At 37.0% G+C, this 26,327-nt stretch overlaps 1 protein-coding gene across 1 annotated transcript in view; it reads right to left on the bottom strand.

Moving 5' to 3' along the window:
• Positions 1-704: 704 nt before the first annotated feature.
• MAGT1 (magnesium transporter 1) overlaps positions 705-26,327 on the bottom strand; it is a 47,752-nt gene continuing 22,129 nt past the window's right edge. Inside the window, exons 4-10 of the mRNA XM_060002272.1 lie at positions 17,604-17,744; positions 16,702-16,842; positions 16,096-16,185; positions 15,377-15,440; positions 6,485-6,559; positions 4,007-4,097; positions 705-2,724 (exon numbers count right to left, since the gene is read on the bottom strand). Coding sequence (XP_059858255.1) covers positions 2,709-2,724; positions 4,007-4,097; positions 6,485-6,559; positions 15,377-15,440; positions 16,096-16,185; positions 16,702-16,842; positions 17,604-17,744 — 618 coding nt within the window. The 3' untranslated portion in view covers positions 705-2,708. The remainder of the gene's footprint in view (positions 2,725-4,006; positions 4,098-6,484; positions 6,560-15,376; positions 15,441-16,095; positions 16,186-16,701; positions 16,843-17,603; positions 17,745-26,327) is intronic.

The raw sequence follows: 26,327 nt of genomic DNA, 5'->3' as shown, positions 1-26,327 counted from the left end.
TTCCGAAATCTGACTACAAAACACCCTGCATTTCAATTGATCTAATTCAACACCAAAGCTGAATATCATAAATGATATCCATTCAAAATTGAAATACATCTTTAATATTTTACATCATAGAACAGTAGTGCTGAAAGGAACACTGAGGTGGTTTAATCCAATGCACTCACATTAGAATAAAGAAACAGGTCCAGAGGGGTTCACTGATTTGCCTATGGTCACATAGCTAGACAGAAACAAAGTAAGGACCAAAAGCTGTTTAAAAGCCAGATTTCTTTACTTCCTATCCAGTGCTTCTACTCCATATTTGCAAATTTACTGCGGCCCAGTCTTATATAACTTGATAATCTGTCTGGGTAACTGTTTCAAATTAATTAGTGCCAAAAGGGAATTACCTAGTCACAGCATTCACTGACTAGGGCAAAATGTAATGAACCATTGAAAACAGTCATTCATTTACTTATATTGGTTGTTTTGACTAATCTAATGGGTGACAGCATTAATGAAGGATAATGTATGGAATCCTGGAAGAATGTATCTCAGTCCAGAAATACCTAAGTAAATTGGCCTATCAAATTCACTGTCATTAGGACAATAAGAAATTTAACTATAATTTCAAAATGGTACATCCTAATATTACAATTCTAGTTTAGTGTTTTAAATTCACCTCTCCTTAGATGTTAACCAGAAACTCAGACTTTAGATTGTAAAAGTTTATTGATATGATCAAAAAGCAAACAGCCAGACATTTGGTTATCTTTGTCACTACAATGTGTCATTTTAAATAGTATTTTTAAATGCATAACAAATAATATTTAAACAATTGCTAGAAAAGTTAATTAAGAGTCTACTTAAGGCACTTCAGATGAAAGCTAATTTCAACATTTCCACAAAAGTAACACTATTCTAAGTGTAGTAAATCTGCTTTCTACAGATTTTAGCCAGAATGCAACTTCCTTCCTTAAAGAAGAAGAATGTGCTCTTAAGAGACAAAACAAATACAAAAAAAACTGTCATTCTTTCAATGTTCGTTGCAAATTATCTGGAGCTATACATTTTACATGGCAGTAATATTCCCCCCGTTAGTATGTACAAATCAGGGTATATTCATACAAGTCTCATAAGAATCACAGCATAAATTTACTTGGCCTGAGACAAGTACAAGAACAGCAGATAAGGAATCCAGAATCATACAATTTACAGTGGAGTAACAAAAACAGGCTCCACTAGAGAGTAAATATCCCCTCACCCACCAAATCTACTAACAAAAACAAAAACAAAACCCCCACATACAACATTTCTTCTTAGGCAATTATATCCATCTCTTTCTTCAAACCTCTATTATATAAGACTTCCAGACCACGTGGGAGAGTTATCAGATGGTAAATAGTAGCAGGCAGTCACAGTATTATTTTAATGTAATAATACTTCTAAGATTTATTAAACATTTTTTTCATTATCAGAATTCTCATATTTCCATTAACAGTGGCATTTCTGGATACTCTTTATAACTATGGGGGAGGTTATAGCTAGATCTAATGATAACCATCAACTTCCATTCTTCACAGAAATTTGGTTAGCACATACGGTTATTTTCACTGACAGAAAAAAGATAAAACTCAAAACTTCTTCAAATGATTACTTTGTTCTCCACTTAAAGTGAGAAAATGAAGGCTAAAATAATAGCAAAAACCAGAACAGCTTTCAAGAAACATTTACTTTCTATTCACAGGCAACAGCTTAATATTTCATGATTTTATTTTCCCAATCTAGGGGAGTCCTTTTCCTAAACACAAGGGTTAATGAAATATGTTGCAACTGTAATACAGATATCAACTTAACCAGATGAACCTAGCTTTTTCTCTTAGGTACAAATGAAATAAGTGATGAGCTCTAATTTGCAGAAACGTTTTAGACCATTTAAAATTTACACTGATTTTAGCACTAAGCTACATTTTTATTAGAAAGGCGCCCACCTTAAATAAAAGAAAACTAGGGAGACAGAATGAGCCTGAAATCTTTCCAAATACAGGTAGTTAATACCACACTCATGCAGAAATCATAATCCTGCATTTAGAGATATTTCTTAATGTCTACAGCTACCAAGAAGCATAGTTTGCACTGCATTTCAGGAGGAAAGATGGAGGAGGACTGGCTAGTCTTTTTTTCTGAAGTCTAGACATGTACTCTGAAGAATGGTGTTCCATTTTCAGAAGACACATAGCACATATGATTTCTCTGCCCAAAAGGAAAGATGTGCAAAGTATACACATCCATGCAAAGATGGAAAAGTTAAGAATGGATTCTTGATGTTGTTATCAGAACTGCCCCCCACACCTTTGGATAAGATAATAAAAAATCAGATGGTCAAAAGTTAACTAAAGCAGTTTTGAACCTTGTTGTAACTAAAATGAAGTAGTAGCTTTAAAATTTTTTAAAAATATTTAATTCCACTAAATTAAATATTCCACAAAGTTTACTGGGAAGGGAAGGTTAAGAGGAGAATCATATCCAAATACTTCATGATTTTGATGGAAAATTGCTTCTTAAGGCACTATACATCTTCTTTGGTTAAATGATTAACTATTTTAATCACTTGAAAAAAAGAGGTAATACAAAATACACAAATTGCATTCTTCTTTTCACACACACGTTTTTCATTTTTCAATTTCCATTACTCCAGTGTCTACATATCTCTGGAATCCTTTTTAACTCATCAGAAAGCTGAAACAAAAATATATACCAATCTATTAGTCTCTGAAAGAAAAGTAGTCTTTACTTCTAATAAATATCTTGATTTTTTCAGATCAAAGAACGTTTGGGTACATGTATAATAAACTTTGAGTATCAATCACAAAAAGTGAGAAACACTGAGATATTGAGGTAGTCTTAGGAGAAAAGGAAATAGAAATAACTTCGAATTAAAATATCTCCTGGAGACACCAATTAATAACTGAATCAACCACGGTGATCAAATACGTAACAGAAGTCCCAGCTTCTGGGGAGCAGAAGATTACCCTTGTATCTCAGCTAGTATTCTATAGGGGATAAATTATTTTAAAATGTACATACACAGAAGAATAAAAGTATAAAGCTAGAGGATTATAAGTCAAGGATCAAAGTTCTAGTAGGTTTTGGTCTTAAAATTAAGTAACTCTGCAGAAAATGCAAAAGAAGATTAAGTTGTTCACTAATCAAAATGCATTTAGGAATGTGACAATATAATGAACTGATCAGGGAGTGTTTCAAAATTACCTACTAAAAACTTGTGTTAAAAATACGAAGAATGAATGTGTCTCAAAAATATCACTTGATATACTTTACCTTTAGTGTTCATAGTCGTTTATACAACAGGACAATGTTGTAGTAAAAGAATAGGAATTATAGTAAATGGCACTCAGATTATAAAACTAACTTACAACATTCCCCATTGTGTACTGGTACATTTATTTTGGCTAGTAACAGAATAAAACCAAGAACTTATAACCAGGAGAATAATGTCTTCCCTGAGCCTTAGAGATCTCTATGAACATTATAAGCCAATTAGACCTTCTTAAACACTCTTTCTTATTATACACTCTACAAACTGGATTCTAATCAAATGTTCTGTTTATGCCAGCTAAAGAGCCTGAAAAGTAGAGTGAGAAGTTTTAAAAAACATTAGAAAAATAATTCTGTCCTCAAAAACACGTAAAGTATGCAGATAAGGAACTGTATGAGTAGACAGGGTATAAAATGTCCTAATCATTATGTGTTTGATAGATTTCTAGGTTAAATTAGGAGATGTCAGAATAACCCTGAATGATGTTCCTGAGAAATCACATGCTATTGTTCATTGTATCATAATTATTTTAATTTCTATATGCAACATACCTAAATTAAAGCCTACCTCTTTGCTTTAGAAGCTAGAGTAATTTGGCAATACAGTCAAAAATACTATAAAGCAACATCAACTCTAATCATTGTAAGTATAGATAATCACTATATAAATGAAAAATAATCATACCTATATGGATATCCATGATATTTAGATCTGAAAATAGAGAGCATCCAACTGAAGAATAATACAACGAGTCCAATACCAGCCACACACATTACTGCAGAAAAATAAAAGGACAGTAAAATGAGCATGTTAAGCATAATAAAGAGCAAGAGCATAACTTGTAGGCTATACTTCCAAGAGTAAAAAGCAAGGGCTTTAATTTACTGGTAAATCTAAACTGTACAACAAAGTTCATCCCCATTCTTATATCTTCAGCAGTCTGCCTTCTCCTTTAATTTGCTCCATTACAATATAATAGAATAGTTCCATTTACATACTTGTGTAATTTAATTGTATGAAATAATGAATTTTATTAAAGCCATCACAGTCAAGAATTTAGTGTTAAATACACTGTTTTATGACTGACAAGAAAATAACTCACTCAGTTATTAAACTTCTTTTAAATTCTTAGTATGATCTTATTTATTATTGATAAATATTCACCTAAAGACATCTGGCAATATCATTGTGAAAGCCTTACTTGAAAGTATTTTATTCATTCACTGGTAACTACACTGCTTGTATGAGGAACTCCTTCAACATGGATTCCTCATTTGAATTATGAGGGGAAAAAACCTGCCCAGATTCCTAGTCCTAAATTCATAGCTCTCTCCATTAATCCCACATGCTCTGGTTTAGCATAGCAGTTACCAACCTTAACTCTAGATGCTGACCCTACAATGCTCAAGTATGATTCCCATAACATGAGGCTCTTTGAGTCCCTGGACTAAGACTGGCTAAGAAGCATAGAGGGAGGGGTGTGGGAAAGCATGTGTGCTACAGCAATGGAAGCTCCAGGGAAACTGGAGCTCCATATTTATTGGCCGATACCAAAAACAACTTTTAGTTTTGTTATACTTCGAGAATAATTCTTTTTCCTTTTAAAATTTTCACACAATATGATTAGGGGCCAAAATGTAAATGTTAAATATATTATATCTGAGTATTAACACATGCTCTTTGGAGAAGTCTTTTTTTTCCCTAATCAAATGCACACATACATGTATATATACAGTTTCACTCTGAATATATATTTGTACTCTACTTTTTCCACGTATCTAAGAGTGCTTCAGGTAGTTCTTGGTACATAATAGGCACTAAAGAAATATATATTATTACTATTTGTGACTATTTCATTAAGTTAGAATCTTAGAAGTAGATCAAATTGTGACTATTTTAATATATGTCACCAAAATGTTTTACAATTTAAATTCATGCCAGCAGTGTAGTACCCAGATGGCCTTTCCCCAATAATGAATACTGAAATAGGCAATTTTTCAAAAGTCAGGAATGAAAGGATGTATATTGACTAGATAAAAAATTGTTACATTAGTTCTATTTTTCTAATATGTAAAAATTCATTTCAATTCAGCAAAATACATATCTCCCAAATTTAAAATCCAATGTCATCATCTTTTTTCTAGAAGAAAAAGTAAATAGATTTATTAACCTAGGTTAATTTTGATGACATTTAACTCTTTAACCATAAAAAGAAAACTCTTAGACTGATTTCATGTAAAACTCTTAGACATAAATTACATTGTTTGCATTTCTTTGTAACAAATATCAGTGTGTGAATATTCTAATATATAAAAAGTCTATGCAAACCAATAAGAAAAGGAGTAAGACTCTAATACATAAATGGCAAAAGACATTTTACAGAAGGGAAAACACAAACAGCTAATAAACATCTAAGAAAATATTCAACTATACTAATAACCAAAGAAGTACAAAATAATGTATTTCCCCCTTATCTGATTAGCAAATATACACATACACATTTTTAATGAGGTTATCTAATGTTGATAAAGTTACAGTGAAACAAGCATTCTGAAATACCACTGGTAGGAATCTAAATTATTAAAATATTTGGGGAAAGAATTAGGCATCGTCAGCTTAAAACATCAAGATAATTGAAAATACTCATACACAGGACCACACAGTCATTCTACTTTAAGGAATTAATATGAAAGAGGATAAAGTTTAATATGCACCATAATAGTCACTAAATAAGTATTATAATGAAAGTTAGGAAAAAAGTAAACACTTAACAAAATCAGATTGGTTAAGTAAATTACAGTATAGATTATAAATTAAAAATTATGAATGGGAAAGTATTAGTGAAATATTTTAACTCTGGTTAAAAAGGGGTGGTATAAGATTCAAAGTATTATACATACAGTTGAAAAGATGTTTTTATAAATGGAAGGAACTTATATTACGTTAAAATTATTAGCTTTTCAATGGTGGAACAATGGGTAACTCTCCCCCGAAATGTTTCATTCTCCTATTTTCCCCCACATTTTCTACAATGAGCACATATTATTTTTATAATCATAAAGAAGTAAAATAATATAACTAAGAGGGGAAGTGATTAAAAGGACATTCTTTTTTCTGTATTAAAGGCAGAATTGCTACATTTTGGCATATGATATGACTTACTCTTTCGCTTTCCAATATCCATGTCAGATGTAGCAGCTTCACATAAAAGCACCATCCCTAAGGTAACCCCACCATCTTAGAAAAATTGTTTAAGGAGAAATTCACACAGACAAAAATAACATACAACTTTAATATTTCTAGAATAATATAGAATGAATAAATATATAAACCTTCTACTCTCAATTATAAAAAATTATAACTACATAATCTGGTGTCTACATAGTATGACAATTATTTACTATGAAGATAAAATAAAAAATTAAGGTTAGAAAATTACTTTATTTGCACAAATAAAAACTGATATTTTAAACAAATGTCTGATATTTGTTTTTAAATACTGTCTGATATCAGTATTTAAAACTGATATTTAAACTCATAGATGAAATATGAGTTTTCCTCTAAAATTGTACTTTGAAATAAACTTCTGGAACATTCTTCCAACTATTGCGTCAATCTCATACACATTTAAAAAAGTTAAATAGCCATTTTGAATATTTCAACCACCCTCCAAAAAAGAACACACTTGAAACGTACACCATTTAAAGAATAGCAACTGGGCTTCCCTGGTGGCGCGGTGGTTGAGAGTCCACCTGCCGATGCAGGGGTTCGTGCCCTGGTCCAGGAGGATCCCACATGCCATGGAGCGGCTGGGCCCATGAGCCATGGCTGCTGAGCCTGCGCGTCCGGAGCCTGTGCTCCGCAACGGGAGAGGCCACAACAGTGAGAGGCCCGCGTACCGCAAAAAAAAAAAAAAAAAGAATAGCAACTAATTTTTATTTGAAAAATAACTTATCAAAATTTTCCAGAATTTCAATAATTAACCTTTAAAGCACAAATTACTACTAAACTACCTAAATTGTCCTATTCTAATAAAAAGAGAAAATCCTGCGAGCCATAACCTCACTTTTATTCAGCTTAATATAGAAGCTATATAAATACAAAATAGACTTACTCGTGCAAAAGGTAACACATGGCATGGCAGAACAGTAAAATAAGAAAAATCACATTTTGAAACAAAGAGAATGTGTTCTAGTAGAAAAGAGAGACTCACCCTGCAGTTTGGTGAATACAAACAGCAGTTTAAAATGCTCATATTAATTATGCATATACACATGCATATTGTATGCTACCTCATGTGGGTATAATTAAACAGAAAGGGGCATAAACTCATTCATGTTTTTTGTTTTTTAGCCAAGTTGTCTTCTCCAGTGATTATTTTTTTTCTTACTGGGGTTCTTTGTATGCATGTAAGCATAAAGACTGATCATTTCTATAGGCTTTGGCTATAGGTACTCTGATTAATGGTTGAGACTTTTGTTTTTGGAATGGTTTGCTTCTGTATCATGGTCTATGAGCTTTCCATCTTACAGTATACCACCAAGGTCCAGCTATCAAGAGCTATGGTGCACTTCCATATGTATTGTTTCATTTCATTTATAGACTCTTTAAACTTTTACTATTATACTTTTACTGCCTATTATAGGGAGGCACTATTAGTTGGAGTCACAAAGTTAGAGGAAATACAGACCATTCCTTGGACAAGTTTACACTCTAGTGGGGGGATACAAGCAATAAATAATAAATAATTACATAATCATGATGACATGTTACCCTGAGAGAACTAAATAGAAAAGAGAGGAGGTGGTATTACATAACATACAGGAACTAGGCTACTAAACGAGCTACTAGGGGGACTTCCCTGCTGGTGCAGTGGTTAAGAATCCGCCTGCCAATGCAGGGGACACAGGTTTGATCCCTGGTCCGGGAAGATCCCACATGCCACAGAGCAACTAAGCCCGTGCTCCACAACTACTGAGCCTGTGCTCTAGAGCTCACGCACCACAACTACTGAAGCCCGCATGCCCTAGAGCCTGCGACCCACAACTATTGAGCCCACGTGCCACAACTACTGAGCCCACGTGCTGCAACTACTGAGCCCATGTGCTGCAACTACTGAAGCCCGCACACTTAGAGCCTGTGCTCTGCAACAAGAGAAGCCACAACAATGAGAAGCCCCTGCACCGCAATGAAGAGTAGCCTCCGCTCACCACAACTAGAGAAAGCCTGCATGCAGCAACAAAGACCCAACGCAGCCAAAAATAAATTGAAAAAAATTAATTAAAAAAATTAAATAAAAGAAATAAATGATCTAGTAGGTTTGGGGTTCACGATGGCAGAGTAGGAGGATGTGAGCTCACCTCCCCCAACAAACATATCAAAAATACATCTAAATGTGGAATAATTCTCATGGAAACATAACTAGACACTGGCAGAAGAAATCCTATACAACCAAAACTGAAAGGAAGATCTCCACTTAACCGGGTAGGTCAGGAAAAAAAAAGGCGTTGGGTCAGGACCTACTCCTCCTGGAGGGATCTGTAAGGAAGAGAAGGTCCGCATGGGTGGATCCTCACCCTGGGGAGTGAGCAGGTCATGTCACAGTCTGGGCATCCCAGTCCTTGCCTGCTAGGAAATTTGCTGGGACAGACAAAAGGGCTACAGAAGCTTAGACTCTACTTGCAAGGAGCACACGAGTGATGGCTTACTAACCATCAGGGCAGAGTGAGCCCTGCACTGATGTCTGTCACCACACCACAACCCCAACCGGAAGGGGCGGACACCCCGGCTGTGCTCACTCCACCCTACAGCCTGGCGTGAGATCTGGGCAAAGACTTGGTCTAGCTATGCAGAGACAGACCAGGTTGCCTAGGGTGGTACCACAAGAACATGCAGCAGCTAAGCGCTGAAATCTCAGGAAGACAGGCCCTGGGAGAGGACTCATCTAGCTATGCAAAGACTGCCTGGAGGGCCTGGGGTGTGGTCCAGGTGTACACAGTCGTTCCTATCGCAGTGGCACCTAGGCTCTGCCAACTCCACACCCTAGCTTAGCTCTAGATATGGGACAGACAGGTCCTGGGAGAAGACTGCCACAGAGGCAGCCCAGATCTCTCATGGCAGTGCAGCCACCTCAATTCCTGCAGCCACAATGCTCCAACCCCCACAGCCTTGCACTAGATCTGGGACAAACACAACAAAGGGACGCAACCTTGGACTGCTTCTGAGCGGAACTGTGGATAGCTACACAGGCAGCACATAAGTCCTCTGTGACTGCATAGGCCTCACTTGCTTCAGCAATCACCTCCGATGGGGCAGGGCACGCATTCAAGGGCAGTGGAGCCTGATTGAACCCGACCCTCAGGGCTTCTATTCCAAGAACTGGGGAGCAGACCCTGCCCCTAACAGGGTAGGGATAGCCATGGAGCAGAGAGGAAGCCCACCTCATATCTTGCATAGTCTCTAGATACTCCAACACCAACCAAAACCCCCATCAAGGGGATAATGACCAGCACATCCTGAGGAAAGACGTGGCTGGTATCCACACCAAAACCACCCTCGCAGCAAAAACGTTGGACACACATAGTCTACACCGGGATGCTCCCACTTAAAAACACCCCTTTAAGACCACAGAAGATAACTGTTTCTCCTGAAATCATAGAGACAGAGAATGTTAAGTAAAATGAAAAGGCAGAAGAACTACTCCCAATTAAAGAACAAGAGAGGGCTTCCCTGATGGTGCAGTGGTTGAGAGTCCGCCTGCCGATGCAGGGGACATGGGTTCGTGCCCCGGTCCGGGAAGATCCCACATGCCACGTAACGGCTAGGCCCGTGAGCCATGGCCGCTGAGCCTATGCGTCCGGAGCCTGTGCTGCGCAACGGAAGAGGCCACAACAGTGAGAGGCCCGCCTACCACAAAAAAGAAAAGAACAAGAGAAATCCCCAGAGAAAACAAATAATGAAACAGAGCTCACCAGTCTAGTAGACCCCAAGTTCAAAAAGGTGGTAATAAAAATAACTGAATTAAGAAAGATTATCGATAGAAATGCAGATCATTATAACAAGGAACTAGATAAAGAAAGGATTCCAAAGGCAGCAAGAGAAAAACAGTCAGTTACAAGGGAACCTCCATAAGGCTATCAGCTGATTTCTCTGCAGAAACTTTGCAGGCCAGAAGGGAGTGGCATGATATATTCAAAGTCCTGTAAGGGTAAAACCTGAAATCAGGATAGCCAGCAAGATTATCATTTAGAATAGAAGGAGAGAGAAAGAATTTCTCAGACAAGCAAAAACTAAAAGAATTCAGCAATACTAAACCTACCCTAAAAGAAATATTGAAGTGTCTTCTCTAAATAGAAAAGAAGCAAGGATCTATAGGAAAGGGAAAACCACAAGAGGAAAGGCAAATATATAAAAGGGTTTAAGATCACTTAAATAAACCAGTACAGGGCTTCCCTGGTGGCGCAGTGGTTGAGAGTCCGCCTGCCGATGCAGGGGACACGGGTTCGTGCCCCGGTCCGGGAAGATCCCACATGCCGTGGAGCGGCTGGGCCCGTGAGCCATGGCCGCTGAACCTGTGCGTCTGGAGCCTGTGCTCCACAATGGGAGAGGCCACAACAGTGAGAGGCCCGCGTACAGCAAAAAAATAAAATAAAATAAAATAATAATAAACCAGTACATAGATTTAAAAAACAATTTAAAAAATTTTAAAAGTGACTGTAACTACAATAAACAGTAAAAGGTTAAGCATGAAGATGTAAAACAGGACATCAAAATCACAGAATGTGGGGGAGGGGAGTATATGCATATAAATGAATATATATATATATATATATATATATATATATATATATAGTAGGCTGAAAGGTTTGTTCGGTTTTTTCCGTAAGATGGCTCTAGTAGCACTTAGTTGTCTTTATTCATTTGAAACAATTTTGTTAGACTGTATGTGACAGCTGTCATATCAGCATGCATTTAAAAAAAACTAATCAAAATTGGTGAATTTTTGTGTAGCCATTTTAATACTGAAGATGGGGGAAATAGCAACATTTTCAGCATATTATGCTTTATTATTTCAAGAAAGGTAAAAACGCAACTGAAATGCAAAAAACGGTTTGTGCAGTGTATGGAGAAGGTGCTGTGACTGATCGAACATGTCAAAAGTTGCTTGCGGGGCTTCCCTGGTGGTGCAGTAGTTAAGAATCCGCCTGCCAATGCAGGGGACACGGGTTCAAGCCCTGGTCTGGGAAGATCCCACATGCCATGGAGCAACTAAGCCTGTGTACCACAACTACTGAGCCTGTGCTCTAGAGCCCACAAGCCACAATTTACTGAGCCCGTGCTCCCTAGAGCCCGTGCTCTGCAACAAGAGAAGCCATCTCAATGAGAAGCACGTGAAGCGCAATGAAGAGTAGCCCCCACTCGCTGCCACTAGAGAAAGCCCGTGTGCAGCAACGAACACCCAATGTAGCCAAAAATAAAATAAATAAATAAATTTATAAAAACAAAAAAAGTGATTTGCAAAGTTTCGTGCTGGAGGTTTATCGCTGGACGATGTGCCACGGTCGGGTAGACCAGTTTAAGTTGATAACAATCAAATCGAGACATTAATTGAGAACAATCAACGTTATACCACGTGGGAGATAGCCGACATACTCAAAATATCCAAAACAAGTGCTGAAAATCATTTGCACCAGCTTAGTTATATGAATCGCTTTGATGTTTGGGTTCCACATAAGTTAAGCAAAAAAAACGTTCTTGACCGTATTTCCACATGTGATCCTCTACTGAAAAGTAACGAAAACGTTCCGTCTTTAAGAAAAATTGTGACAGGCAATGAAAAGTGGACACTGTACAACAATGTGGAACAGAAGAGATCTTGGGTCAAGCAAAATGATCCACCACCAACCACACCAAAGACCAGTCTTCATCCAAAGAAGGTGATGTTGTGTATATGGTGGGATTGGAAGGGAGTCCTCTATTATGAGCTCCTTCCGGAAAACCAAACGATTAATTCCAACAAGTACTGCTCCCAATTAGACCAACTGAAAGCAGAACTCGATGAAAAGCGTCCAGAATTAGTCAACAGAAAACGCATAATCTTCCATCAGGATAACGCTAGACCGCATGTTTCTTTGATGACCAGGCAAAAAGTGTTACAACTTGGCTGGGAAGTTCTGATTCATCCTCCTTATTCACCAGACATTGCACCTTCGGATTTCCATTTATTTCAGTCTTTACAAAATTCTCTTAATGGAAAAAATTTCAATTCCCTGGAAGACTGTAAAAGGCACCTGGAACAATTCTTTGCTCAAAAAGATAAAAAGTTTTGGGAGGATGGAATTATGAAGTTGCCTGAAAAATGGCAGAAAGTAGTGGAACAAAAGGGTGAAGATTTTGTTCAATAAAGTTCTTGGTGAAAATGAAAAATGTCTTTTATTTTTACTTAAAAACCGAAGGCACTTTTTGGCCAACCCAATATATATGAATCTATGTACAAAACAGAAACAGACTCATAGACATAGAAAACAAACTTATGATTATGAAAGGGGAGAGGGAGGGAGGGACAAATTAGGGTTATGGGATTAACAAACACAAACTACTATACATAAAATAGATAAGCAACAAGGATTTACTGTATAGCACAGGGAATTATATTCAATATCTTGTAATAACCTATAATGGAATATAATCTGAAAAAAACTGAATCAGTATGTTGTACACCTGAAACTAACACAAATATTGTAAATCAACTACACTTCAATAAAAAAATAAAAGAGCCAGTAGAAGAAAGTACATTATATACGATGAAGGCAAAGATATTTGTATAAAAGGAAGCATAAGTATAGAATTGCGGAAAAATGTTTGTTACTTTGATTATTATTGTCCAAGCTACATTTAAACAATTTCTTTGCCTACTGAATTAGCAGTTTAAAAAAATAATACATAACGATGGTTAGGACTTGCCAGGGAAAGCAGGGCACATATATATTTCTGGCAGCAAACCTCCCTACCCCACCGCCTTTTTTTTTTGGCCACACTGCGTGCTATGTGGGATCTTAGTTCCCTGACCAGGGATTGAACCCACACCCCCTGCACTGGAAGCACAGAATCTTAACCACTGGACCGCCAAGGGAAGTCCCTCCTACCCTTAAATTTAAGCAAAAGCCTTTTGGAAAACAATTTGGACAAAACACGAAGAGCAATAGACAGATTTACACACTCTGTTTCATACTTCTGGAAATTCAGAGATATGCCAATTATTATTATTATTTTTGGCTGTGCCGCGTGTCTTGCAGGATCTTATTTCCCTGACCAGGGATCGAACCTGGGCCCCCAGCAGTGAAAGCCTGGAATCCTAACCACTGGACCACCAGGGAATGCTGTCAATTATTTTTATACCCAAGAAAACATTCTTTCCAATATTCACCAATAGGAGAATAATTTAATTATGATATATCCATTATAAAGACATTGATAATGATGACTATTTTTCCTTTTCCTTGCCAATATTTTCTTATTGCTCTGTAATTCTCATGCACTTTTGTAACTTTGAAGGCCATATACAATTTATTAAATGCTTATAATACATTAAAAAACCAAACTGTGTGTGAAGTATGTCTATAACTATAAAAAATGGAACTCCTCTTAGTCATCTAGATGATGGGATGACAAGGCAGGGCAAATGACACTACCACCAAGTCACTGGGCAGATTCTCTAACAGCCTGGGCTACAATTGATTCCTGTATGTCAATGTTAGGACCCCTTGGCTGAGAAGCGCAACTCTAGGAACATTACATTTATTCCCCTTGTTGATTTGCTCCGCAGAGTCACTGTTTATGCATTCAGGTAGGTAAACTATGATCAGTAATACTAAGAAATGTAGACTGCTACCTATCTGATATCACTGTTACCCATTCTTCAGCTTACAGAGACATCAATTTTCAGATGTGAGAAAGTAAAAATCTGCCCTGCCATTCAAGAGGATGGGCCAACACTATATAAAGTAGCTGCACAGTTTACAGGAAATAGTATTTCTCCGTAGGGCATGCTGCAGCTGTAAAATGTCAAAATAAACCCTGTCTTTGAGTAACTACAGTTTTCTTACTCAATGAGGAACCTTGTTCTCTAAAATCGTAGACTGATTCAAATTATATCAGTAAGAAGGAAACATTCCATTCTGGACTGGAGGATCTAAGTTACTCAATTTACAAGTACAATTTCTAAGTAGCCTCAATTTACAACCAAAGTACAGAGCTTTAAAAAAGGCGTTTCTGGGTTTCCCTGGTGGTGCAGTGGTTAAGAATCCACCTGCCAATGCAGGGGACACGGGTTCGAGTCCTGGTCTGGGAAGATCCCACATGCTGCGGAGCAACTAAGCCCACGAGCCACAACTACTGAGCCCATGTACCACAACTACTGAAGCCCACACGCCTAGAGCCTGTGCTCTGCAACAAGAGAAGCCACTGCAACAAGAAGCCCACCCACTGCAACAAAGAGTAGCCCCGCTTGCCACAACTAGAGAAAGCCCACATGCAGCAATGAAGACCCAATGCAGACAAAAATAAATAAATAAATTTAATTTAAAAAAAAAGGAGTTTCTGAAGACAAATTCCCAAATTTATCTGAACGGTGTAGTTTCCAGGAAACAGAACCCTGGGTTCACTTCACAGTCCAGACCTGATTCTGATCCCTTTACACTTAGCCTGGCTTTGCTTTGAGCTCATCAAAACATTGCTTCATTTACATTTCATCTAAGCTCCACCTTTCCTTAAATCCTATAACAACTCTATCTTTCCTTAGGTAAGATATCGCATGGTCCCTCTGATTTGTAGTCTCCTTTGTAGCAATGATCCAATAAGCTTGGCTTTATCAGACTTGCAGGTTTGTCCCTGGTGGTCTTTAGCTGATCAGGCTAAGACAGATGACACAGTAATATGATTCCAAAGATATTATGACTTGCACTAATACGAGAGCAGCCTCAACCAAATGCTGTAGGATGTAAGAAAACAGACAAATTAAAATGTGGCACCAAGAACTTATTGTAAAGAGGATACTAAACAGAAGAACAATGTGTGTTTCAGCTACAAACTGGGCTTGGCTGCTTCCATGGATATAATTCTGGGGGAAAAAAGGACAAAATTTAATCTTTAAATATACAGTAAATTTTGGTGATTTAATCCTAAAATTGACTACTTTCAAACACTATGAAATTAATAATTTACCTGATGTATGTAAGCATTGGATCTGTAGCATTCATCAGTAAAAAGTTTGATTAAAATGAAAGCTATTTCTGTTATTTATCATTATTTGTACTTATATTTATTTGTACTTATTCACTGTACTTATACTGTGTTTTCAACAACAGAATATATGAGAAAACTAGTTTTTCAGTGTAGAAGACCATGAGGTACAGTAAAATAAACTCCATGAAAACAGGGACTATGTTTTTCTTATCACTATACCTAGTAATACCTAGTACAGTGCCTAGAAAGGATAGATGCTCAAGTACTTGATCATCTATTATTCTATTTAGTTGAAGGCTAACTTTCATTCTTAGCCACCTTACTCAAAAGAACTACCAAATGGGATAAGGAACTTCCCACTTTTAAGAGTACTGCACAGCTTTTTAGCAATTGAAGTTCATTAATACAAAGAGATTGAAAAGTCAAAACTAAATCTAGTTCCTTCATACTCTGGCACTGATCTCACAGGATAATAATAATTAAGGTTAACTTTGGTATAAGATGAAAAGAAATCCTGGACTTTCCCTTACCACATGTCCTGTGTGGGGATTCTTATGAGCATATGGTGGTCCTCTTATATGGTTCCACATTTGACCAGATGTCATAGCAAGCACAAAACACTAGGAAACAAAAAGTAATGAAATACTCATATAACATGGTGTAGCTGTTCCCACCTTGATTAGACTCATAGGTGTATGAAAAGTGCACCCTCTCAAGTAATATATGAAATAAATTTTTTCAGATAAACGATAAAAGATAAAAGGCTTATATTTCATCACAAGGATCACAAGAATCAATAATATTTACTTTGAAAGGAAAACACTGTTTAAACATTATAAATAAACTGACACAAGTTTAAAATTGAATATTGAAAACCGTTTTAGAAGAATATTTTCAAAAGAACTGGAGATTTTTGTAGGGGTGACAGTCTTTCAGGTTGAATAAAAACTGGGTACAATGAGTTCCTTCAAGCTCTGTCCATCCTAATGAGATAATGGAGGAAACAAACTGATTTTAAGGTATAAAATAAAAATATATCAAATCTTTTCCCACAGGTAAGAAATAAACAAAATGCCACCTAACAATGTAATATTAGGAGTTTTATTCAAGCAATTTTTCTTCTAAAATTCACTTACCAGAGCCGCAAAAGCCCATCCAGTTTTATTAAAGAGAAATTCCATATTGCTTCTTCGAAGATATACAAGTCCACCAATAACAGCCAAAAGCAATCCCAACATAAGGGGGCCAGCATAATTTGGGGGTCTAATTACTCTAATCTAATGGAAAGGAGAGAAAAACACTTTAAAGTATGAATTTTATCCATTAATTATACAGTTCAAAATACTTTGAAATGAAAGCAATCAAAATTAGTGTGGTCATTTTCAAGAAAAATTACACTTTTTCTTTTCATCCTAATGAAAAAGTCTACAATGTACCCGAAAATGGGATGGATACAATATTCTCTTTAACCACAACATAACATCTTTTATTTATCTATTTATTTATTTTTGCTTTTTTTTTTTTCGTGTCACGCGGGCCTCTCACCTTTGCGGCCTCTCCCGCCGCGGAGCACAGGCTCGGGACGCGCAGGCCCAGTGGCCATGGCCCACGGGCCCAGCCGCTCCGCGGCACGTGGGATCCTCCCGGACTGGGGCACGAACCTGCGTCCCCTGCATCAGCAGGCAGACTCCCAACCCCTGCGCCACCAGGGAAGCCCTATTTTTGCTTTTTGAAAGCCATTTTTTTTCACAACATAACATCTTTTAGATTAAGAAGAATTTGCCAAGTACAACTAGATAGTCCATGGGCTTAACAAGGACAAAAGAGTGGTTTCCATGCTGAATTGACTACGTAATAGAGGATGTTTTGTAATGTCAGTCTTTCATCAGGATGATTCTCTTAAATGCTACTTATGAAGGGACTGACAAACTATCACTACCTCAGTGATATGGGGACAAGACCAATTAGGACCTCCCATAAAGATTCAAAGTGGATAATGACAAAGTAACTTTCTACTGTACAAAGCAAGGAAACTTACATTGACATCAGTTCTGTCAGCAATCCACCGGGCAATCTGCTCAGCTGAAAATCCACGCACCTGCAACTCATATGTATCACCCCGTTTGGGTTTCCCTTTTGCAGGAAAGTTGATGAAAGTTGGGGCTGAATTCATGTTTAGCTGAATAAAAAGTATTGCGTTAAAATATAAATTACCAAGAAAATAATCTTAACAGCAAATATTATCTTGAAATTTAGGCATTTTACAAAGATGAGGAAGCCCAGGTTTAGGTAGGTTAAGTGATTTGCCTAAGGAAAGTGGTAAGTGATGGAGACAGGATTCAAACCGAAGGCTGCTTGTGACCTTAACTAGCACACTTTACTTACCAAATATAAATTCCTAGCTAGGAAACCAACATTTTACTCCTTTAGAATGGAAAATTTCCCATACTGCAATCACTTTAATCTGTTCAGAGATTATGCAAAACATAATACATTTATGAGAACTAAAATTGTCTCATGTAGCTTAGGTAAGCTCCAAATAGAGCACACTCTCTATTTTTTTTTTGGCCGTGACATGTGGCACACGTGGGACCTTAGTTCCCTGACCAGGGATGGAACCTGCACCCCCTGCAGTGGAAGTGCAGTGTCTTAACCACTGGACTGCCAGGGAAGTCCCTAGAGCACATTCTCAATTTGGAGGAAACAAGATCAGGATAAAAGAGTGCTCTATTGTAGTGAAAACCAATACGAAATGATAACCAATATGAGAAATAGTCAATTCTAAAAGGTTCATAAATGTTTAGTGATAAGCATCACGTTTCTCTGTTCTCTGTCATGAGACCATGGTACTCTTAAGAAGATAACACTGGAATTGCTAAGGTAAAGAATCTATGACCTACTCATCCGCATTATATCTTTCCTGACGTGATATAACTATACTTGTGGAAAATAAAGTCTAAGTCCAGGGAAAAGATGTTGACCAACGGATGCAAGCATTCAGGTCCCCTCAGCAGGTAATCCTTTAATGGAGATTGGCTTGTATAAAACAATTATAACTTAAGACATCAACCAATAAAATAACCCACTCCCTTGCTTTGATTCTATACTTATTACAGTAACCCTTCTAACAGTAATATTTTTAGATATTCTCATAAGGGGAGAGGGTATACCGATAGTGGACATGATTATTTTGGTCTCCTTGGCAGTAAAATATGGTGAATTGGTGAATTAAAAGATTAGGTCTTTGGTTACCAATGTGAGTATATACAAAGTCTGCAGAGCTAGATAAATTCTGGCTACACTGTTAAAAATTCAATTTGAGTCTGCAAAACTTAAGAACCCCACCCTGGATAGTGTTCACGCCACCAAACTGCTGCCCAAACTTTAGGCCAAACTCTTCAGTATTTGTTTAGCTATACAGCAGTTCCCACTTGTCTGAGTTTCAGTTACCCATGGGCAACTTCAGTCTGAAAATACTAAACGGAAAATTCCAGAAATAAACAATTCAAAAATTTTAAATTGCAGCCATTCTGAGCAGTGTGATGAAATCTCTCGCCATACCACCCAGGATGTGAATCATCCCTTTGTCCAGCATATCCCACCCATTAGTCACTTAGTGTTGGTTATCAGATCAACTGTCCTGGTACCACAATGTTTATGTTCAAGTAACCCTTATTTTACTTAATGGCCCCAAACACAAGAGTAGTGATGCTGGCAATTCAGATATCCCAAAGAGAAGCTGTAAAGTGCTTCCTTTAAGTGAAAAGGTGAAAGTTCTCAACTTAATAAGGAAAGAAAAAAAATCATATGCTGAGGTTGCTAAGACCTATGGTAAGAGTGAATCTTCATGAAATTGTGAAGAAGGAAGATAAATTCATGCTGACTTTGCTGTTCCACCTCAATTGCAAAAATTACAGCCACAGTAAATGATAAGTGCTTAATTAAGATAGAAAAGGTAAGATGGAAAAGATAAATTTGTACAACAAAATATTTTGAGAGAGACCACATTCACATAAATTTATTACAGTATATTGTTTTAATTCTTCCATTTTATTATTATTGTTGCTAATCTCTTACTGTACTAATTTATAAATTAAACTTTATCATAGGTATGTATGCATGTATAAGAAAAAATACAGTTACATATAGGGTTTGGTATTGTCTGCAGTTTCAGGGTCTTAGAATGTATCCCCTGTAGATAGAGGGGACTATTGTACCTCCTCTGGATTTAAAATATATATATGCATCTAAAAGAACTAGGTAATATATGAAATCCATTTCCCTTATGAAATTAAAAATAAAAAATTACAGGGTTATGAGGACCAACTCCAGTCCATTCTGGCAGCCATTATTACCATTTCTAGACCTTTCTGAATTTATTCATATACATGTGTATGTACCAACAGAAAACATAAAATATTGCTTTGTGTGTGCTTTATTTTAACACAAATGGTATCACATTAACTGTAATATTCTTCAATTTGCTTTTTATTATTCAACCATGTTTGAGAGATCTATCCATGACAGTATGTATATATATATTGACCTCACTCTCACAGTTTATTAAGTAATTATGCTATTGTTGGTATTTTAGTTCTTTTTTTCCAATTAAAAATGATGTTGTAATGAACAGCCATGTACATATCTCCCTGTATACATCTGAGAATGTTTCTCTAGAAATGGAATAATTAGTTCATGGGGCAGAAACATCTTAAATTAAAATGGATAGAGCCAACTCGCCTTCAGAAGTGGCTGTACCAATTTACACTCCTACCCAGAGACATAGGAAGGTATCTGTTTCCCCACATTCTTGCCAAAAGCTGATCTAATGGATGAATATTGTGTATCACCATTATTGTAATTTGTATGTCCATGATTACTAGTATAACATCTTTCTACCAAATCAGCTTTGTAAAAATATCTTGTAGGCTACAGATACAATCAACAGAGTGAAAAAGCAATCAATGGAATGGGAGAAATATCTACAAATCATATGTCTGATAAGGGGCTAATATCCAGAATACATAAAGAAATCCTACAACTAAAAACCAAACAAACTGATTAAAAACTGGGCAAAGGATATGGATAGACATTTCTCAAAAAAGATATACAAATTGCCAACAAGCACATGAAAAGATGTTCTACATCACTAATCATTAAAGAATTACAAGTCAAAACCACAATGCAACACCATCTCACACTCATTAGGACAACTACTATCAAAAAATCAAAAATAATGCAAAATGGTACAGACACTATGGAAAACAATATGGAAGCTACTAAAAAAATAATAAATGGAACTACCATATGACCTAGGAATTCTACTTCTGGGTATAAATCTAAAACAACTGAAAGCAGGGTCTTGAAGAGATATTTGTATATCTATGCTGATAGCAGCATTATTCACAATAGCCAAAAGGTGGAAGCAACCCAAGTGTCCATCAACAGATGAATGGATAAATAAAACGTGGTATATACATTCAGTGCAACATTATTCAGCCTTAAGAAGCAAGGAAATTTTGATGCATGCTACAACATGGATAAACTTTGAGGACATTATCCTAAGTGAAATAAGCCAGTCACAAAAAGACAAATACTGTATGATTCCACTTATATGAGGTACCAACAGTAGTCAAATTCATAGAGACAAAGTAGAATGATAGTTGCCAGGGGCTGGAGGAAGAGGGAATAAGGAATTATTTAATGTGTAAAGAGTTTCAGTTTTACGAGGTGAAAAGAGTTCTGGAGGTTGGTTGTACAACAACCTGAATGTACTGAACATTACTGAACCACATTTAAGAATGGTTAAGATAGTACATTTCATGTTATGCCTATTTTCTCAATTTAAAAATTTTTTAAAGTCTTGTAGGCTTTGAAAATCCTTAGATGTTAAAGAACCAAAATAAGATGTACTGTTTTTGGTAGGTACCACTTTTCATCCATGCTTAGCTTTTGTATACTGTGGCATATGACATTGTTCTTTGGAGAAAGGTTTGAATTTCTTCCACAGATGGACACACTGCCATCCTTATACCACTAATTCTAAATATAGCTCTAAAATGAACATTGATATTAAAAGGTATTTGACGTAGAAGAAAATTGGTTTTGTATTTTTACAAATCACTAATAGAAATTCTTTATGTGTATCTTGTTCAAATAAATGGAATTACAATTTTTAATTTCCAAAACAGTCCTTGCTTTAATAGTAGAGAATGAGAAAGCAGTTCTTAAACTTTAGAAATTGTTTCCTTTGGTCTAAAAAGGCCTAAATGCACTAACCTTTTAGGCTATAGCATGTTTTATGAATATACTGATTTTGATTTATGGAGCTGTGTGAGACTAGAATATGACCAGCACGATGACATACTGTAAAATTGAACATTAATCCATCCGTTTGACATTTACTGAACATCTATTATGTGCTTAGCACTAATAGCTACAGGATGTTGGCTCTGCCCATAAGTAAGTATATTCTAAGAGGGACTGTCAAACAACTCTGGGGTTAATTCTACTATAAGATAGAATCTGGAGATATATATATATATATAATAGAAATATAAGGAAAGTAGTGTGACAATATAAAAAAAGGGTTGACTCACATTTGAGGATTTGAAAAGGCTTCAGGGGAATATCTGAAATGAGGCTTAAAGGGTAAACAGAACTTTGAAAGTGGAGAGAAAGGGAGCAAGAGAGAAAAGATACTTTATGTTGAAGGAAATGATCAACAATGTTGAAATAAAACAATGACATAATATTAATATGGGAAAGGTGGTTATGTGTTTGGAGTAAAGAGGGCATGAAGTGAGGAGGACTAAGGAATTTTGGCTTTAGTCTATATGCCACTATTTCCAAAAGTGTGTTCCATAGAATACAACTAAAATGCTCCATTAAGTGGTCCAATACTTGGGGAAATTCTGCATATTACACTCACTATTAGAATGGAAGGAATAACACATTTCAGCATGTTGAAGTCTATGAGAAGTCCTGTGTTGGAAAACAGTTTCTCATGTTTATGCATGTCTTGTGAGCAGAGGCACTGACTGCCTTTGTTCTGGATGATCTTCTCAAGGATGTTTGTACAGCCTAGGAAGATAGTAACAGAGTCTCCCTCCAAAGCAATGGGCATGCATGCTTACTGGCCTTTATAGAAGATTTGGGTTCCCAAAGCTTAGAGTTCCTCTTCCATAATGCAACCCACTCGTTTTCCTTGCATTGTCCTATGGGAAGTGGGGCTTAGGGAACCAGCGCAATGAAGTGTTGATACTTTGGATTTTGTTGTTGTGAGTAATAAAGTCCTTTAACTCCAACCCAGGAGTGTCATGTCATCTGTGAGCATCTATGAAACTGTGGCAGGGTCACTTGTTAGCTTGCAAGTAGAATAAAACCTCAAGACCCTTCATAGTTCTTGATACCCTGAAGTAAAAAATAAAATTTAATTTTGTTTAAATTAAGGTTTCCCAAATTTTATTTTCCCCCAAGTTTTCTTATTAATACCCTCTAGAAAAAAACCTCTAGGAACTGTTACGGCAGGCAATATCGAGAGAGTATTATATGGATGGTAAGTTCAAATGAAAGAAGATGAAGGCCTTGGAAGTAAAGGATGATAGATGTTGTAGAAAAAGAGGAATGACAAAGAAGTGTCACCAATGATACAGAACCCAAGAGGACTGGGTTTGAGTGGAAGTGGGAGAGACAGGAGTTTTATTTGGGACATAATGAATTTTTGGATTGGGAAGTCATTCATATAAAGGTGTACAACAAGAAGTTATACGCAAATCTTTCCTTTCCTGTTTTATACAATTGTTGAGTAAAATATGTCCAAATATATGAGTTAGACAGATTTATAAACAGACAAAACTCAATCTATGTCCTTGAATCTACTGATTGCATCTATGTCCCCTTATACGCAAAGGGGAAAGAACTACTACAGGGCTTCCCTGGTGGCGCAGTGGTTAAGAATCTGCCTGCCAAGGCAGGCGACATGGGTTCGAGCTCTGGTCTGGGAAGATCCCACATGCCGCGGAGCAACTAAGCCCGTGCACCACAACTACTGAGCCTGCACTCTAGAGTCCATGAGCCACAACTACGGAGCCCACAAGCCACAACTACTGAAGCCCGCGCGCCTAGAGCCTGTGCTCCGCAACAAGAAAAGCCACCGCAATGAGAAGCCCACGTACCGCAATGAAGAGTCGCCCCCGCTCGCCACAACCAGAGAAAGCCCACGCGTAGCAACAAAAACCCAACACAGCCAAAAATAAATTAAAAAAAAAAAAAACTAGTACAGATGCTGAAGTTAAAAATACAGTTGAAAGTTATGATTTCCAGTTCTGCATGTAAGGAGCTTGGAAGTCGCTACTCTATCATATTAACAAGTAAAAACCTGAACAAACTGAAAAGCAGACAACTCTTCTGGGATTCCCTAAGAGAGAGGAAGACACAGGGCAAACGACTGCCCCCAAGACTGGAGAGACAGACAGGCAAATACAGGGAGTCACGGCTTATCTGAGCAGAGACCAACAAGTGGAAACCGCCTCAGGAACATTGCCAGAGTAGGAAAACCTGATCTGTAACTGACAAATTACTGGAGGCTCAGTGTGGACAACTCTGAGAGTTAAAAACTCCAAAAGCACACAGTTTTGGGGAGGGGGGTAAAAATATTGTGAGATTTACCTCCAGGAGCTTGACTAGGTTCCCACAGTAAATACTGGAGAAAAATCACCTCATGCAACTGTCAGGGTGAGGGGAAAATAAAACATTTTGAAATACCCCAAAGAACTCTGCTCTTCTTAACAAGGTCTGTCCTCAGAGGAAACTAGTTAACCACAGCCTAACCTGTTGGGGTATTATCAGAGCCTAACTGACCTGGAAGAAGGGAAATACCGAACTCTAGTTCACTCCAGCCATCCTGTCCTCTAAGAGGGGAGGAAAAAAACTGAGAAACTCTTGTGAAGCTCACAGTCCAGAGGCATATGCTCACTAAAAGACTGAGATCTAATTATAGGACTATAAAACATCCCTCTCCCCTCACACCACATTACTAAAGGCCACTTTACAGCAGTTCCTTTCATCTAGTACATCATGTCTGGCTATGAAGAAAAAAATTACAAGGGATATCAAAAGTCAAAAAAACACAATTTGAAGAAACAGAGCAAGTATCAGAACCAGACTTGGAAGGGATGTTGGAATTATCATACCAGGAATTTTAAACAAAACTGACTAATATACTAATATCTCTAATGGATAAAGTAGACAACATGCAAAAACAGATGGTTAATGTAAGCAGAGAGATGTAAATCCTAAAAAGAACCAAAAAGAAATGTTGGTGATGAAAACCACTGTAACAGAAATGAAGAATGCCTTTAATGGACTTAGTACACTGGACATGTCTGAGGAATCTCTGAGCTAGAAGATCTATCAATAGAATCCTCAAAAACTGAAAAGCAAAGAGAACAAAGACAAAAAAAAAGGAAACTAAAACAGAACAGAATATCCAAGGACTGTGGGCCAATTACAAAAGGTGTAACATACACATAATGGGAATACCAGAAGAAAGAGAAAGGAATAGAAGAAATATTTAATGACTGAGAATAACCCAAAATAACGTCAGACTCCAAATCACAGATCCAGGAAGCTCTAAGAACATGAAGCAGGATGAATGCCAATAAAACTATGCCCAGGCATATAATTTAACTCAAATAAACCAAAGATAAAAAAAAAGCTCTGGGGCTTCCCTGGTGGCGCAGTGGTTGAGAATCTGCCTACTAATGCAGGGGACACGGGTTCGAGCCCTGGTCTGGGAGGATCCCACATGCCGCGGAGCAACTAGGCCCGTGAGCCACAACTACTGAGCCTGCGCGTCTGGAGCCTGTGCTCCGCAACCAGAGAGGCCGCGATAGTGAGAGGCCCGCGCACTGCGATGAAGAGTGGCCCCCGCTTGCCACAACTAGAGAAAGCCCTCGCACAGAAACGAAGACCCAACACAACAAAAATAAATAAATAAGCTAATTAACTCCTACCCCCAACATCTAAAAAAAAAAAAAAAAAACTCTGAAAGAAGTCAGAGGAATCTCTCTTCCTCTTACCTATAGAGGAAGAGATATAAGAATTACATCCAATGTTTCTTCAGAAACCATGCAAACAAGAAGAGAGCGGAGTGAAATATTTAAAGTGTTGAGAGGAAAAAACAACACCAACTTAGAGAATCCTGTACCCTGTGAAATTATTCTTCAAAAGTGAAGGAGAAATAAAGACTTTTTCAGACAAAGAAAAATTGAGGGAATTCCAGGCAGGAAATGTTAAAAGAAGTTCTTTAGAGAAAAGGAAAATAAGGTAGGTTGGAAACTTGGATCTACATATATTAAGGGAGGGACTGAAGAGGGAATAAGTGAAGGTAAAATAAAAACTTTTGTTTTTCTTATTCTTAATTAATCTAACACATAACAGTTTGTTCAAAATAACACCAGCAATATATTCAATTGTGTGTGTGTGTATGTGCCTATATATAAGTGAAATGAATGACAGAAATGATACAAGGGATGGAAGGGGGGATTAGGATTATTTTGTTATTATAAGGTATTCTTGATACCCATGAAGTGGTATAGTGTTATTTGAAAGTGGGCTTTAATTAGCTGTAAATGTATTCTGCCAACTCTAGGGCAACAACTAAGAAAAGCAAAAAAAAAAAAGTGTAACTAATATACTAAAAAAGGAGAGAAAAATGGAATCATATAAAATGATCAATTAAAGCCACAAAAGGCAGAAA

This window comes from Delphinus delphis, chromosome X (assembly GCF_949987515.2).
Source record: "Delphinus delphis chromosome X, mDelDel1.2, whole genome shotgun sequence".
Classification (NCBI taxonomy): Eukaryota; Metazoa; Chordata; class Mammalia; order Artiodactyla; family Delphinidae; genus Delphinus; species Delphinus delphis.
Note: the sequence above shows the minus strand (reverse complement) of the source record. Positions and strands in the feature narration are given on the sequence as shown.